The 17219-nt window shown below is 39.2% G+C and overlaps 1 protein-coding gene across 1 annotated transcript in view; it reads right to left on the bottom strand.

Moving 5' to 3' along the window:
- The window catches only part of smarca2 (SWI/SNF related, matrix associated, actin dependent regulator of chromatin, subfamily a, member 2), a 78227-nt gene that overhangs the window by 38939 nt on the left and 22069 nt on the right, over positions 1 to 17219 (bottom strand). The window contains 7 exon segments of the mRNA XM_063896902.1: positions 6255 to 6418; positions 12253 to 12397; positions 12797 to 12843; positions 12845 to 12895; positions 13167 to 13224; positions 14745 to 14875; positions 16975 to 17025. Coding sequence (XP_063752972.1) covers positions 6255 to 6418; positions 12253 to 12397; positions 12797 to 12843; positions 12845 to 12895; positions 13167 to 13224; positions 14745 to 14875; positions 16975 to 17025 — 647 coding nt within the window.

Below are 17219 nucleotides of genomic sequence, written 5' to 3' on the forward strand. Positions count from 1 at the left end.
GTCTTCTAAGTTAAAACATCATTTGCTGGACAATGTTAAAAGAAAAGAAAATCCCCTGATGCGACAAAATATTTCAAAAGGGTCAAATATATGTAGGTGCCACTCACAATGTTAAGAGGACTTTGTTTTACCCTCCGCGCCCCCCAGGCAGATCAATCACTCTGCTCATGAACTTTAAATTCCCAACACACAACTACGAGTGGAAGGGCGAGCCAAAGGCTTTCCTCCACATCGGTTCCCTGTGCATATTAAAGAACAACATTTAACACAAAGGCACTGAGCTCAAGCCTCTACTGTGCTCAGCTGGACTACAAACAGCAGCCCCACATTAATGATTAAAAAAAGGGTGGTGTGCAAACAAAAAAATCCTCATTCTAATCCTAGACGTAAATTATCATGAAAAAATAAATACTAATGAGGTGAAATGTTTAAAGAGGCTGAACATAACCCAGAAGCATTAACCCAATTAAACATTCTTTTTGGGGGGGGGGCAGCTTGGTCCTCCTTGGAGACGCGGACTCCTGCTGATCCAAGCTGTTTGAGTTGGTTTGTATTTAAATGGATTAATTGTGGGAAAACAGAGAAGGGGTTCAACGTTTTCACATTGAAATGAATGCTTGAAGAGATTCCAATACTTGTATTTAAAGCAGAAGGTGGAATAGTGAAATAAAAGGATAGCTGTAAGAACAATATTGACTTAACATTACTTTAATGAAGTTTATAGGTTTGAACAATTTAATGGCTTCTCATTTTTCAGCTTGAGGGTTTTGCGAGCTAAAATAATCATTAAACTTCCAAATCATAAGAACATGAGATTATTTTTCTGAATAACAGTTTGAGGGCTGTAGATTGCATCATATTGGGAAGCTCTACTAGTGTCAAACACCTGCAGGATGATGCATTATGGGTTGTTTGTAGCCTTAGAAAATGGACCCTTTTGTGCCTTTCGGGGGTTCCCCTTTCCGGTAGTGGAAGTGTTTTCAAGGTCCAGTTCCTAAAATGTCCTTCCATCAAAGGTCAAAGGCAATGTAATCATTCCTTCACAACCATGCCATCACTAAAAGTTATTTTACGTTGACCAAAATGCATGACCGATCATTTGCATGATTCTGGGCTGTACATGAATGTGTGATGAGTCGGGTCGATCTTTTAACCGGGCTGTCCGATCTGTTATTTTGCGTGCTCACAACATATCAGGCCCATTGGTTAAGTACTGCCTGCTGGAAGATCCAACATATATAAGCCCGTCAGTTCATTCTTAAAAGTTATATTTTTGCTTTCAACTTTCCTTACTTTCCAGCAAGCTTAGCCAGTAAACAATCAATTTGATTGGCTCATTTCAGTAACACTATCGACAACGATTGCTGTATAAACTGAATTAGCTGCCCTTGCAGTTGGTAGCTACGATAGCAGGGAGAGAGAAAACAAAAAACGTTCTATGAAGATAACTGCATTTTCTCATTAATTTATTAGAAAGTGGTCACACGACCGGATAGAACCTCAACTTATTCTGCCATTTGGTGATGCATGCTGTAGTCTGTTATATTGGTATAGGTTTTAGTGCATGTAAATGGTCTGCAAAGGTTAAATCCTTAAATAAAGTTCCCTTCAGAGGGAGTTTCTCTCCCACACAGCCAGAAATGCCTCGCTTGGACTCCATTATTTACTTACGACCCGTTAAGTGGTTGATCAATCACTACAGAGCCAGCTAACCAATCAGATCAGACTGGGCTCTGGTTTCAGACAGAAAGTGAAAAGAGGTGCTGCAGCACAGGCAGTATGAGGAAACTACAGAGCTTTCTGAACATTAAAGCATGGAGACATGTCACAGTAGAGACACAAATTACAACTATCAACCTGAAACATTACCATAATAGGCCTTTTTAATGTGCTGAGCTAGGAAGTTTCTCTTCATGCTGTGTCTTTTTGAGTGAAGCAGCATTCAGAAGTGTTCAGGAAAAAGAGTTAAACTTGCAGGAGTTTTTGGATGTCTCATGTAAAATGTATTGCCCCCTACAATGAAACATTTATAAGGGGTAGAAGTGATTCAAAAAGTGTCTGTCGAGGTCATTATGAGGGAAATGGACCGAGACCACATCATCTCTCGAGGAGTCAAGAATTAATGTACCAACTTAAGAACACACATTATAGTAACGGCAAGAGAAAATAATTCTGATCACTTCAATAAGCGGGGACTGAAAACAAGCTACACAAATGTAATAATTCTGTAAGGTTTCTGTAAACTATACAACTCCAGTAATTTACAAGAGAAAAAGAAAGGACTCCTTTCTACTAGGGCTGACCTCCAATATTCGACTATTCGACGATTCGATTCGGAGAGGTCTGATTCGACTGTGAACCTCGTAGTCGAATCTTCGTAAAATGTTGTTATACAACAAAGACCATACCATTCTGACTATATGGGGTGCCCGCGGCAGCATTAATTGTTACATAGAATGTCTTTTTTTGTTATATAAAAGCCTATTTTAATGCAAAATCTGTCTATTTTATGTTAATAAAGAGTTCCAATGATTTGTTCGTTTAAATGGTAGTCTTAGCTTATGGTATTAATAAATCACACCCACTGCAGTTGCGCAATCCAAATGAGCGCAGGTGAGCAGCACACAGGACCGTTAGTGTTTACGGATTTATTGACAATGGCTACTAAAAAGACATCAAAAGTGTGGAACTATTTTGAAAAGGTTAAAGATGACCCGAAGAAAGTGAAGTGTAAGTTGTGTGAGCAGGTTCTAGCATATCACACGACGACAACCAACATGGCATATCATTTGAAGCGGGTAAGGCTTGTTAACTTTACAAACAAACAAACAGTTCTACCACTCTTTTATCAATACAGGCATTAAAATATTATTGTTACATTATTCTATCATTTACAGTTACACCCGCAGTGTCATGACGACAACTCAGCCGGCACGTCTGCATCAGCGGCGGCCCCGAGATTAACGCAAAAAAAACTTGATTTGAGATCACCACTTTCAGAGAAGAGAAAAAGGGAAATTACTGAACAGATTGCGGAGTTTGTGGCACTTGATATGAGGCCTGTGCGCATTGTTGAGGGTGGGGGATTTAAAGAACTCTTGCGCACACTTGAGCCAGGCTACAACGTCCCTACAAGAGCTACGGTGATGGATATCGTGCACACAAAATATCTATCAACACGGTCAGAGATATACAGGGCAATACAGGACTGTGAAGCTGTCAGTTTCACAACTGATATCTGGACCTCGCTTCAGATGGAGGCTTATCTCACAGTCACATCACATTTCATCACTGGAGACTGGCGACTGGAGAGTTTTGTTTTAGAAACAAAAAAAATGGAGGACAGTCAAACAGCCGATCACATTGCACGAGAATAATTTGCGAGTGGGACATTCCAAGTACCAAGATCATTTCTGTGGCGCATGACAAAGCAGCAAACATGGTTGCGTGCACCAACCAGTTGGTCCAGCAGCCCTCCTGGGGAAATATGAAATGGGTGCGCTGTGCGGGCCACACATTACAACTCTGCATAAACAGCGCTCTGAAGCAGGACCCCATTTGCCGCACTGTTGCTGCTGCAAGGCGCTTGGTTTCTCATTTAAAAAAAAGTGCAAAGGCCACTACAGCACTTCAAGATAAACAGAAACAACAGAATGTTCCTCAACATAAACTGATGCAGGATGTTGTCACCCGTTGGAACTCTGTTTATTTGATGCTCGATCGCTTGATCGAACAGAAGGGGCCAGTTTCAGCCATGCTCACAGATGACAGTGTGAGCAAACGGTCCGATCGTGACCTGGAGCTATCCACATCACAGTGGCGCACAGCAGAGGACATTGTCGCTGTTCTTAAACCAATGATCACTCTGACAGAGCTTTTGTCCCAAGAAAATAATGCATCCCTGTCTGCCACTGTCCCCATGCTTATGAATATTAAAAAATACATTTGGTGGTGCATGCGGACGACAGTCGAACCACAAAGATCACCAAGACTACGCTGTCCGAGGAGATGGACAGGCGATGGGAGCTTAAAGGGCCAGGGCTGGAAAGAAGTGTCTACATCAGTGTGGCGGTGCTTGACCCACGCTTCAAGAAGCTCTCCTTTCTCTCCGACGACCAAAGAGATGAGGCGTATTCAGTGGTGGCAGAACTAGCTGAGAGTCTAACTGACAGGTCTTGCCAGGAGGAAAGTGACACGTTGGATCCTGGGCCGACTGCAAAACAGCACATTGTGATGGCTATGCTGCTGGCCAGTGATGAAGATGAGGAGGAACAGGATGAGACAAGCAAGATGAAGGCCTATTTGAAGGACTTCACTAAATGCACTGGAGGCCCCCTGGAATGGTGGAAGAAAAATGAGGATAGATATCCAAAGTTGTCAAGAGCTGCTAGGAGATTTCACAGCATCCCCTCCAGCTCCACGCCCTCAGAGAGGATATTTTCCAAAGCGGGTTTCATTGCCAACAAATCAAGGAGCGCACTTTTCCCGACCAACGTGAACAAGCTGGTTTTCCTGGCACACAACCTCAGAAAAGTCAGACAATCACAGGTGCAGTAGAACACTTTTCTTATGTGAAGAAGTGATTTTTTTCTTTTGGGACAATTGTGAATTAAGCTGGAGGCTGCGTGGGGAGCGTCTCTTTCTCTCTCACTCTCTCTCTCTCTTTTTGCTGCATGTGCACTTTCTGAAGCCCATTCGATTCTGACTTTTATTATGTTTATTTTTTCGTTGTTGTATAATTGTTTTTATTTAATCAGGCAGGCTTATTGTATTTCTAAAAACATTTATGTCCTTTTGCACTAGTTCCAGGCTGTTGCGATAAGTTTAATTATTTATTTATTTTATCCCGATTCCCGCGTGTAAACTGTGAATTAAAAGCCAAGAAATAGGTTCTTAACTGAGCGATAAAGATTGGCACGTTGTTGTCTTTGAAGCCATTTTGTTCCGATTTTATGTGACTGTTGTGATATTTAATATGCCCAGTTTCGTTCATCTGGCTTTAAATAAATAAAGGTATTTGTTTCACACCTACCATGTTTTTTTAGCTCTTTTGTTTGAAACGGAAAAATATAAAGATCTAGCTGCTATCTGGACAAAAAAAAGGTTCGACTATCAGTCGACTAAAATTCTTAGTCGAAAACAGCCCTACTTTCTACTCTACTAGGAGTAAGTCTGGGAAACTTTGATAGTTGGACAATTTGAATAAGTAACACTTCTTATGTGATATATGTAATATTTCACAATTTATTTAGACTTTTATTAATAATGATAGTCTACTTACATTTTTGTGTTTATATCCAAGCCATCCCTTTGCTGTAGGACTAATGAAGCATAGCGCAAGTTTAATCAGGAAGACCGTCTTTATATTCTCTCAATCACATATTTCCATCTTACTACGCTTACCCCTCCAAACAGCGATCGTGGGCGTCTCTCCCCAGCTATCACTTTCATCTCTATTCCCAAAGGCTAATCATAGCGCTTGGTCAAACCTTTAAATCTGCTCTCGCCCCTCCTGACAGCTGTCATTGCAGGTGACTCGACGCAGTTTCTCTGAATCCAGGGTTCACGTCAAGCTTTAACCACTACTCTTCAGACCGACTTCATCATCCTCATGCCTCCACCACCACCAGAGTCTAGACCCCAGGGTTTTATCGGCTCTGTATTCCTCTCCTGAAGGATACTCTGTATTCTTGGCAATACATATACTGTATATTGTTACAATCCAAACAATTCCTTCCTGATTGAAATACAGTATTTCTTATAAATATCTTCAAATATCATCTTTCTAGTAAGTGTAAGGGTCATTTTTGAATACAATAATACTTGATTGCCACTTAAGCTTCAGCGCCTATCCTTTCTATGATGGGATTTATTCACAGCCCACTCATGTCTACTAAGAGAGTTGGTTAGTTTTTTTATTAACACAAATAAAAAAATGAAATAGCCCTGGTGAGTGAGTGAAACTCTCTGGTGTTTTAGAGGCCGTTTGTGTTTGCAAACCTTGTAGGCAGAGGAGTGTGCGCACCTGTTGGTTGAATCTAATTTGAGCAAACAGGTGCATCAAACGGGAGGGAATCCTGACTCACCTCTTCTCCATTACAGCCCAATCTTGTAATTTAGACTGATTAGGTTGGCTTTTTCAATCTCTAGTATTTTCTGAGAGAAATTGTAAAGAGTGTGTTTATCTTTCCTTCTGAAAACATGTTGTAGAGTTTCATAACACTGCACAATAAGAGCTGTGTGCGAGTACTGACGAGAGAGGAACGATGATGAGAAAGGGCCCGTTGATCCTCTTGTGCTCCATCAGGTAGGTGATTAGGCCGATGGTTTGGATTGTTTTGCCCAGGCCCATTTCATCAGCCAGGATGCCGTTCAGATTGTTGTTGTACAGAGACACCATCCACTCCAGTCCCTGGACCTAAAACAACACAGATAAATAAAGGTATGCTTAAAAATATGAATGCAGAGATATATCATTCAAGTTGCTTGATTTTTAAGTTTTATGAGAAAGAAATTGAAATCAGAATTAAGTCGTGTAACGGCCAAAATCATAGAAAAGTAAAACTGAAATTTAACTTGAGCTAAACCGCCGCTGGATGCTAATCTTAAGCAGGTAAATAGTGAATGTCCTGGCAAGAACGTTGTTTGTCAATTTATTCGCCTGTATTCCAATAATACACATTAGGCAGGCCTTTCCTGTGGCTTCTCCCGCAGGGTTTCCTATGTTTCCTGGTAAAAAAAAGATATACTCATCTGGTGAGCCAATCCCACCACCAGTCTCAAATATATAATAATCACCAGGTGCCCAAAACCGCTTTCAAAATAAAAGCATAAAGAATTATTTTAATTAACTTAAACTTAATTAATAATTACACTACATAACATTACATTTAGAATGTAAAAGGGAGAAATATATATTAACCATTAAATAACAAATCAATATATAGCTTTTTATGTGTACATATGCAAGGGATTTTGTTTGGTGTGTAATTGTGCATGAATAAACACAGTACAGAACATTAGAATTAGCTATAGAACTTGTTTTTTTACATACTACAACATTAATACAATTAAAATAAATGTTTTCAAGCTATTTATATATACAAAAAACTAAATTAAAGTGAAAAGAATGTAAAGAACCTTGTTGTAAAGGGCAGGAATGACAATCCGAATACTAAATTGACTCAGATGGGAAATACGGAAACGTCACGCTCCCTTTTAGATAGAGAGATAGAGTCGGAGGATGAAACCCTATTTATTTGTGCAGCGCCCGGGGGAGCAATGGGGAGGGGGGATTGGAGGTGTCCGGTGACTTGCTCAAGGGCACCACAGCAGGGCCTAGGATGTGAACTGGGACCTCTGGGACCTCTCCAAGTAGCAGTCCACTTTCATATTTCAAGTCTGTTCGGGGACTGAACCAGCGACCCTACGATTCCCAGTCCAAGCCCCTACTGACTGAGCCACTGCTGGTCCACTGCTTTTGTTAAATCTGTCGTGTCATTGTGAGCTGTGACAGTCGTAAGCAAATAGTGCAGCAACTAAAAAATAAATGTGTTACTGATAAACCTGCTGATTACTTACTGTTTTAATTAAGACACAGGAAACCCTACAACTAACAAGAAATGAGAGTTTATTATCAAAATAGTTGCTGATCTATTTTGCTCTTCTACTGATCATTAATTATTGAAGAAAAAGTTCAAGCTGTACTGAAAAAAGTAACTGAAACTGGAGTTTTAATTTACACTGTCTATGTAAATGTGAAAACCTTTATCTGCATTTAAAGCAGTTTAAATAATGGACGTCAGACTGAGTTTTGCAAATGCGCTTTGATCTCATCGCCTCTTTGGCATTTTATATCCTAGGTTATTCAAGCGTGGTTGCAAAATATCAACAGTTTTACCAATTATATGTCTCGCCTGGGGAAAACATCAGCAAAAAGACGGTACTGAAAAAAAAAGTGAAGGGCGCGAGGCACCGGCAGCAGGAAAGGGAAACGCCATCCAATTATCCAGCGCATTACCAGAAAGCCTGACAGCAGATCTAATTGCACAGAGAAAAAAGCTGGTAAAGGGTAACATGTATAAGAAATAAAATACTGTCCTATAAAAATGTGAAGCTACTAAATCCAGGTGTGTTACGCAGACCACTGTCAGCACCGGGGGCTTTAGTAGTTGTCCATTATTTTGACGGACAGGGTCGTAAAATGTCCCTTGTAATCTTTTAAGTGATCGTTTACTTAAATCTTTGTATGATGATAATAACAACAACAACAACAACTTAATAGCATGTCGTTTTCATTTTTTAATAAACAATATAAAAACAAGCTTGTAGATGATGCATTTATAGGGGGAAGTTCCTTAATGTTCATGTTAAAAAAAAACTATTATCATTATCAGGTTGATATTTGTACGTTGTGTCTCTACTGTGACATGTCTCAATGCTTTAATGTTCAAAAAGCTCTTTATTTTCCTCATACTGCCTGTGCTGCAGCACCTCTTTTCACCCTCTGTCTAAAACTGTCTGAACCAGAGCCCAGTCTGCTGTGATTGATCAACCGCTTAGAGATGTCCCGCCCCTATCACGTACAATTTGTTGGCACGCTAGTCAATAGAAGCACAAGGGTAACGTAGTGTTGTCGCTATGTTATGGAAGTAAACAAAAGAGTCCAATGGAGGCGTTTCAGTCAGGGTGGGGATTTTGTGTGAGGGAACTTTGAGGATTTTAGCCTTAGCAGACCATCTACATGAACAAAAACCGATATATAAAACACAACATGAGGAAACACCTTGAAAAAGCATGATAAGGCTCTTTAACACACAAGAAGCAGATGAATAATTATGCAGGAAACAATCTGCAGCAATTGTGCCCCAACAGGCCAATATGAACTTTTCTGTTTTTACGTAAGGGTTTCCTATTATGCTATATTTGAACAATATATTGTAGGGCAATATCTTTACAAAACTTATCTGTGAAGTGTTTTGCTCAAAATACCAAACAGATCATCCATTGTAGCATCCCTCATCCCCCTCTATTTCAGCCCTGTTCCTGAAGTGCTGATTCTGTGACTGTCGCTTTAAATTTGAGCTGACCTGAAGCTGGCCACGCCTCTTTAGAGCATCATGGTCTCTGTCTGAAGAGAGAAGTTTCTAATGGAGAAACTCAGCTAAACGCTGTCGTCACTAAACCCCATATTATATTCCAAACCACATCAAGCATTATTTCTGAAACACTTCTCAGTGTTTACCACTAGAACAGAGACATTATATGTATTATATACAACAACAACAACAACTCTGAGTCCCTCCTGCAGACATTCTGCTGAATACACAGACACAGAGGTGCTGCGGAGGGGATTCAGCTCGCCGACTGTATATTGCGGACGATAGGTTGGGACGTGTCACGTGGGTGGGACGTTGCCAGGAGTTCAATGTAAAGTCAGCCCACATTTCGGGTATGATGTCATCGGAGCAAATCTGGATCAGCTCGTTTGTACCCCCATTTTTAGAAATGCGGGTAAGGAGGAAAAGAGAGAGGGTTGTATTTTCTGACACTTTGTGAGTCTCCAGCAAAAAGTGCAGTTTGCATAATAGGGGACCTTTAAGATAAACAACTTCTCAGTTTCATTTTGGATAAAAGGTTGAACCTGCTGCTATACTGGGGACAGGAATTACCAAGCAGGGCCACTTCAGACAAAGTCTTGAAGTTGGGGAACATTTATCCCAGGTGAGCAATCAAAAGTAGCCCGACACTCTCTGAACATGGGTTTTTATTTCCCAATCCTGCAAGTATTTGCATCATAAAGAGGAGAGAAAAGGAGAAAGGAGGCTTTAACGTGCCGTGAATTACTTAAAGCTACGACGGACCACCCTCATTGTTTTACTGCGATGAAATGACGATCAGATTTGTATAAGTCACTAAAATATTCGGGTGAACGCAACCCTAGCCGACAATTTGTCAAATGATTACACAGCTGATGTCGCTCCAATTTCCCCAAAGAGCTGCCACAAGATCTCATTTAAAGCCTGCCACGCCATAAATCAGAGGAGGGCCAGGACTGCAGTCTGATTGGAACAAAAGAAATGTTAGCGGCATCCAATTGCCAGTTCCCTATCTTTCGTAATATCCCATCTTTCACTGCAATCCACCCTCACTGCGTTGGAGCCAGGAGGGGAGTATCTCTGGGAAAAAATCCAGCTGCATTGTTACGTGTTCCAAACAGCTGTTTTTAAATGGGAGTGATGTGATTTAGCAGATGCATTTCCATATCATATCATAAACATGCTAAATATATATCTGTGAAATGAGTGGTAATGAGTCTATCGGCAGAAAACTGATAGATAAAAGCTCTCTAGCTCTGGCAGGTATTCATAAAACAATAAAGGACCAAGAACACTAACTCTTTTTGCACAGAACAAGGATTACTTCTCCCATCATTTACAACAGAATAAGAATAGCAATAACTGTTCCTATTTTATGTGCCTGCAAGTGTTGTTTCAATGTTAATCATCAGTTCTATCTATTCTTTCTTTGTATCTACAGGGGCATTAAAAGTTATACCAGAGTTAGCTAGAGACTGATTTGCATCTATTTCCTGCAGCAGATTGACAAACAAACAGCCCAAAACACAAAAATACAAATCAATCAGTTTGGAATAATATTGAGAATCAGTGTGACAAACATAAAGAATATAAGGCAATCAATGGTGGTGACAATGCTTTCTTCGAGGATGGTTTTAAACAATGTGAAGCTTCCTGAGAGTATAGAGCGGTGCAGGAATGAGTCCGACACCAGGAAATGACTTTGCAAATTTAACATTCCCAGGCTCCCAGCCAGACAAGTTCAAGTCAAAGTTTGGTTAGATGCCCGAAAATGGGTCTGTGTTTTTGTTTTAAGAGATAAAATGTATCGGAAAAAACCCCACTAGTGAATGTCTAAAGCTTTTAACCGTCTTAAAAAATACTAGTTGCAACAAGTGATTAAATGAGACATTCGTAGCCTTTAGCTTAGCAGTTTTGATGCTTGTCTGTTTATTGCCTAACGTTAGCTTTTGACTTCTGCCGATTGCAATAACATTCATCTTCAATCAAACTGGTGTTAATATGAAATGTGTGCATGCCACAGATGTTATTTTCTGCAATAGTCCAGAAAAATCCCATTCTTTTTGTCAAGGCATCCGCTGCAATGCTAACTTCTGGTTCGGCCTTCAAAAACAAGTCATCACCGCACCATTTCATTCCTCCCTACTACTTTAACCATGAAAGCAGATTAAGTGTTTATTCAATAATTCTGATGGAATTTTACATGTTTTGAAACACTTTTATCACTTAATAACTTTATATAATAACTAGATATCTGAATTATATACGGTAAATTAGGGTTGGACGAATAACATCCTGGTCCACAAAATAACAAAACAGTTTAAGTGAAAAAAAAAGAAGCAAAGAAAACTCACAAGCTATTCAAAAAAAAATCTGATTGGTCTGGTGGTGGTGGAGATTCTTGACAGGGAGGACCAAGACAAACTGTTCAAGAATGGATGGAGGAGTGCAAAAGTCTCAAAAATGTCCTTCTACTGAACACCGTTTTATCTACAAGAGCAACATCTGTAGCTTCCCTACTGGTCAAAGAAACACTTCCAAAAACACTTGTACTTGCTTTGACATTGTGGCATAATTTATTTACTGTATATTTACACTATACCGATTCCTTCTCAAAAACTGAAATGTGTTTCTCTTGGCTTAGTTAGCATTTCTATTACAGTCACATCTGGTTTAGCCACATGTCAAATGCAGCTGCGATTGTTAAAAGCCTTCCTGACGAGTCGTGGTTAGCTCAAAGATAATAGGTAATATTTATGTAAGTATACTGCAGAAGTTTATTGTGTTTTGTGTATTTGTATATACTCCCATTCTATGTCTGTGTAGCTTTCAGGGGCTAACACTTAGATTTCATTCTGATCATTTCTGTTAAAAAAAATAATGAACCTTGAAGATTTTAGAATAGACTTAAAATTACTTTTTTGATATGAAGCGAAGTAATAAGTGAAATATAAAATGAGTGTCTTTGCCTCTTTTATTAAAAGATTATGCAGAAAGATAGTAACCATTCAATCTGAATCTAATTTAAAACACATTTCAGTAAAAATAATATTATATTGCCAAAAGCAGTAATAAAAGTCTATGAAAATAAAGTGTGTGTGTGTGTGTGTGTGTGTGTGTGTGTGTGTGTGTGTGTGTGTGTGTGTGTGTGTACCTGGTAATGTTTGAGGGTGCCGTTGATCAGCAGCGTGGACTGCTTCTCCACCCTCTCAATGACAGCATGGGCCACACCGTAGTAAGACGCGGAGCTGGTATGTCCGGTAGGATTGCTGTACTCATCGTCCACATCCTTAGCTGACCTGAATGTAAAAGATGTAATCTCAGTGTCAATTATTTGGATTTGTACCCTCATACAGAAAGCTGGGAATATCCGAAGAATGTTATTGGTTTAATTTGTTTTAACTTGTAATGTTTGCTTTGATGTTAATTTATATTTTCTCTGAATACATTTAATTGCATCTTGTTTTTTTTTTAATTAATGTTTGTTTGTTTATATTTTTTTTATGTAATTTATATTTGTTGTATGAAACTTGAAGTGTTTTTGTTCAGTATCTGAGTACCTAGAAAGGCACTTTATAGAAGAAAATGGTATTATTATTACTAACAATAACAATAAGAATAGAAACACTGGTCTTCTGTTTGTAGCTGATAAAGAAAAAGGTGCTGAAGCGTGATGTATAATAACCATAATAAATTACAGAATAATGTCCGTGGTGTCAGCAGCAAACTCCTCATCTCCACTGGGGACCGATTATCTTCTTTTCTTCCGTTTCAGCTTTGGCCCCCTCCTCTTCATCCTTTTATGTTAAAACATGACAAGAGGGGACACTTAATATATTAAGAACAGCAGAGAGTGAAGTAGCTCCGATTATGGCGTTACTGAAGTACATACAGCTACAGCCCCTGGGTGGATTGTGGTGTGTGTTCAGTGTGTGCTTGCAGTTGTTCTGACTGATATGTGGCTGAAATGCTTATTAATAAGGTTTGTATGATTTGAATCAGAGCAGCAGAGTGATGCTGATCTGACAACATCCACTGTGGGATCTCACGGATGAGAAAGTCACTGACCTCCTCCTCAAACTCTGAGCTGCTCTCCTCACTGTCAGACCGCGGGGCGACTTCATACCTGAGGAAAAACAAAGGAAAAACAAAGGAGAGTTACTATATTTATTTCCTGTCAGGCACATATCATAATAATGACCATGGTAGAATTAACAAGCAGCAATCTAAACCTGCCTGGAAAGGAGCTTCCTTACTTTATTTAGGGTGTTGAATCCTCACCTACCCTTGAAACACTATATAGTGTAACGACTAACTAAAGAAATAAAATAGAAAAAACAGATTTTAACTAAAGCTGCCCCTGGGAAAGCGAATCTTATGCAGGGAATAATCAAATCACCCAGTGCCCAAAACTTCAAAATAAAAGCATAGAGAAGTACTGAAAGTAAAGTAACTATGATAAATAATGATTTATTTCAAAAACATTACTAAATAACATAAACCATTATATAGCTCCAACATGTAGTACTTTAAACATTTTAAACCTTACAATTATGTCCACAAATGTATCCTTATTTTTTTTTTAAAGGAGGAAATAGTGCCATCTGACTAATCTCATGATGTTCACTCATGGACTAAAACCCTTTCTACATGCCCTTACACATGCATAAACTCAAACCTGTTACATTGATTATACAGAGGCTTTTGTAGAAGTTATTTTGGGGGATTTGTGCTCATTCAAAGTTAGTGTGATAAAGAATTGAAAGGCGGTTATTTTTTTTATTTTTTTTAGGCAACCAGTGCCTTTATTTTATTTATTTGATCCCTAACCCCCACTCTATTTGTAAAGCGACCTTGTGTACCATGAAAGAAGCTATATAAGTTTAAGTTATTATTATTATTATTGTTATTATTATTATTTATTAAAGTGTCGCTCATGAAAGGGGGAAACACGCGGCAAATGGTCCCAGGCCTTTGCACGGGAACCGAGCCCGAGTACATGGGACGCTTGCTCCACCAACTGAGCTATACAGCAGCCTGTAGTAAAAAGATTATATTTTGATTAAAGATTTATTTGATTCCCTGAAAGATCACCAGAGAAAATAGTTAAGGGATTTTTAGTATGTATGTCAACATGTGTTTTGAAGACATGGTTTAAGTTAATCAATTTAGTTCCCTGAGAAGGGGCCTCTGAACTAATGACTGAGAAGCCTCTTAATGTAGTTTGTGTAATATCGGCAAAGGGCATATGTTATATAATGATATTTTATATGTATGGGTACAGTGTAACAAAATAAAATGGTTGTAATGAAGTGGTTGCACGCATGTTCAAAAGGCATTAAGACTGTGGATTTTTCTGTCTCTTCAGACGGACACTGCTCTCTGCTCATTTGGTGCAACGGTAATTCTTGTCTCTTGTATCTGTTGTACAACAAATATAATATTTTAACTTCAACCATTTCTGTGTCTGTGTCTTAGTGTGTTTCTATTTATTCATGTTGTGAGTGTCTAAGGTTTTGGATCCACGACAAGATCTGCTTTGGGATCGGTATTTGCCACATTGTTCTAAACATCAGTGTCGGCTATCGGCTGACCTCCCTTTATTTTGTCAGAGGTTGACAGCAGTTGTGTGTGCCTCTTCCTCACCCAGGGTTCATCTCGAGCCAGGCCTCCAGCTGGCTGGATTTGGGAGCATCTGTCCCCTGCAACACTTTCCCGGTCTCCGTCTGAATCACTTTGACCGGCAGCTCACTCATCTGGCTGCTCTCGTCCATGGGCTGCAGGACAAACACACCACAGGGTTAAACATGTAGAAAGATACAATTAAACCCACGTCGGTCCCATTTAGAAATGTTTTTGCATTTTAACGGAATTCTTCAATTTTCAAAAGGCTTTTGAAGCCATACATAGAGTGTTCTCTAAAGCATTGTTTCCCAACCGGGGGTACGGGGACCCCTAGGGTTACTGTAGATGATTGCAGGGGGGATTGTAATATATTTCCACACAAAGTAACATTTTAAATCAATTTCAATAAGCCTGGTGTCCTGCCCCCAAAACTATCAAAGCTAATGAAAGACAAGCAAACTCAAGTGTCTCATTCATTTTTCACTGATAATAAATGCAAATGTCAAGTTCAAATAGGGGGCAGTTTGGTTGAAGACAATTTCAGAGGGTTTAACACAAGAAAAAATGGAGGCGAATCATCACAGATGAGTGAGGGGTTTCTTATAGAGTGACGACCAGCTCAAGGGTTTCACGAGACCAAAAAGGTTGGGAACCACTGCTCTAAAGCACGAGAGATCTTAGGCTTCAGCACAACTAATTACTGTCTCAGTCATTCTGAAATGTGAGCGACTACAATATCTCAACAAACGGAGGTGAACTCTTTATGTCATAGCTGCTGATTATCTCTGTTTGCTTGGCACATTTTATATAAGCAATCTATAACTTGATGTAAATATTGGTTGATCAGATTAACAATAGAGGAAGTAGGAGAACATTGCCCCCTGTTGTTTCCCTGACAGTATTAAGGAACTCAAAAATTAATCAGAAAAAGTAACTCTGCTTCTTAATTTGAAAATACATGTTCACGTCTTCCAAACCTGTGAAGTGTTCTTTGCCATCTGACAAATCTCCGGATGTCTATTTTCCGTATGTGTTTACCAAACCTTTGCTCTGCATTCCTCTTCTTCTTCTAAAGCTTAAGGCGCTGGGTCTATATCTGCTGGATCACATTGTGTGCAAGAAATAAATTAACTTGTGAATCATTGTATATAAATGCTCATTATTAATGAAAATTGGAATGTTTTAATCCTGCATTTCATTATTTCCAGCCCATCATGATGATAATAAACTGAACTGATCTGGAAAATTGCTCGTGTTTTAAGTTCTATTCTAAACTCACTTATTCTTGTTCAAAATGCTGCAAGGAGCGATAATATGATATAATGATTCATTAGCATGCGACATTTAGGATTTCTACTTTCCCTTTAAAGATTAACAACCACTGAGGGATTTAATTACACTTTAGCGGATCTATTCCTGAGGATGGAGCAAGCTTGATTAAAATCTGAGGCAGGCTGTAAGGGAGAACAAACAATGGAGTCTGTTTGTTGCATTATTGACAAGAGGTACATTTGCTTTGAAAGTACCATCACCTAGGGTGCTGTCAGCCTTCGAAAGGATGATTATTGTTTGATATGATATGATTTTTCTTTTCATTTCTGCCAGGGCACATTTTGAAAGTCAAGTGTGGGATGGTATCATCGCAGCCGTAATAACCTCCTCAGTTACAGCAGCAGAGCAGTAAATATCACCAGGAGATTAGCGTGATAGTTATATATCATCAAGAAATGAGGCACAACATTACAGCTCCATCCATGATTCAGGCAGGCATGTGGGATGAAATTAGTGTTTGAATGATGGGGGAAACACAAAATTGACATTGAAACAATTGTTTTATGTCATTATGTTGAACTTGTGAGTAAACAGTAGCTTCCAGCTCAAAGTTAGTAGTCATTCAGAGTTATGTCCATCTGATGAATAAAGTCTCCACCAATTTCCCAAGGAGTATCCGGCTCCTTTTCTGCTTAACACTCCTCTGTCTATGTCTATGCCTACCAGCTAGTTTCTTACTGTGCCTATCAGCTGTTTGATGCTGATCAGGTTGTGAAAAAATAGTTTTTCAGAGGTTTACACCGCCAAAAACGCTATGAAAGCTGTAAGAGTGAAACAAAAAGTACAGTAAACCCCTTCTACCTTGTTATTACAGTATAATAAGATCCTAGCAGATTCAAAACAAACAGAATTGTATGACCAAAATGTCAAAAATACAATAAAATAGCAACAAATAACAACTCAAAGCTTTGCAGCTCACCTCTCCATCAGGTCCAATGGCGCTGGTGCCCTCGCCATCTCCATCCACCTTCTAAACAGATACAACAATCAGCTGACATATCATATGGATTTTTGAATATTTCAGAAAATAAGCTACGTGGCAAACAGGTTTTTGATACTTATTTGCCAGAAATAAACAGCTGACATTTATAACTTTGCGTCACCATCGCTAAGCTTACGGTGGCTTATGACGGTGTGATGACGTCAAGTAGCCTCATGTAGTCA

Source organism: Eleginops maclovinus, chromosome 12 (assembly GCF_036324505.1).
Source record: "Eleginops maclovinus isolate JMC-PN-2008 ecotype Puerto Natales chromosome 12, JC_Emac_rtc_rv5, whole genome shotgun sequence".
Classification (NCBI taxonomy): Eukaryota; Metazoa; Chordata; class Actinopteri; order Perciformes; family Eleginopidae; genus Eleginops; species Eleginops maclovinus.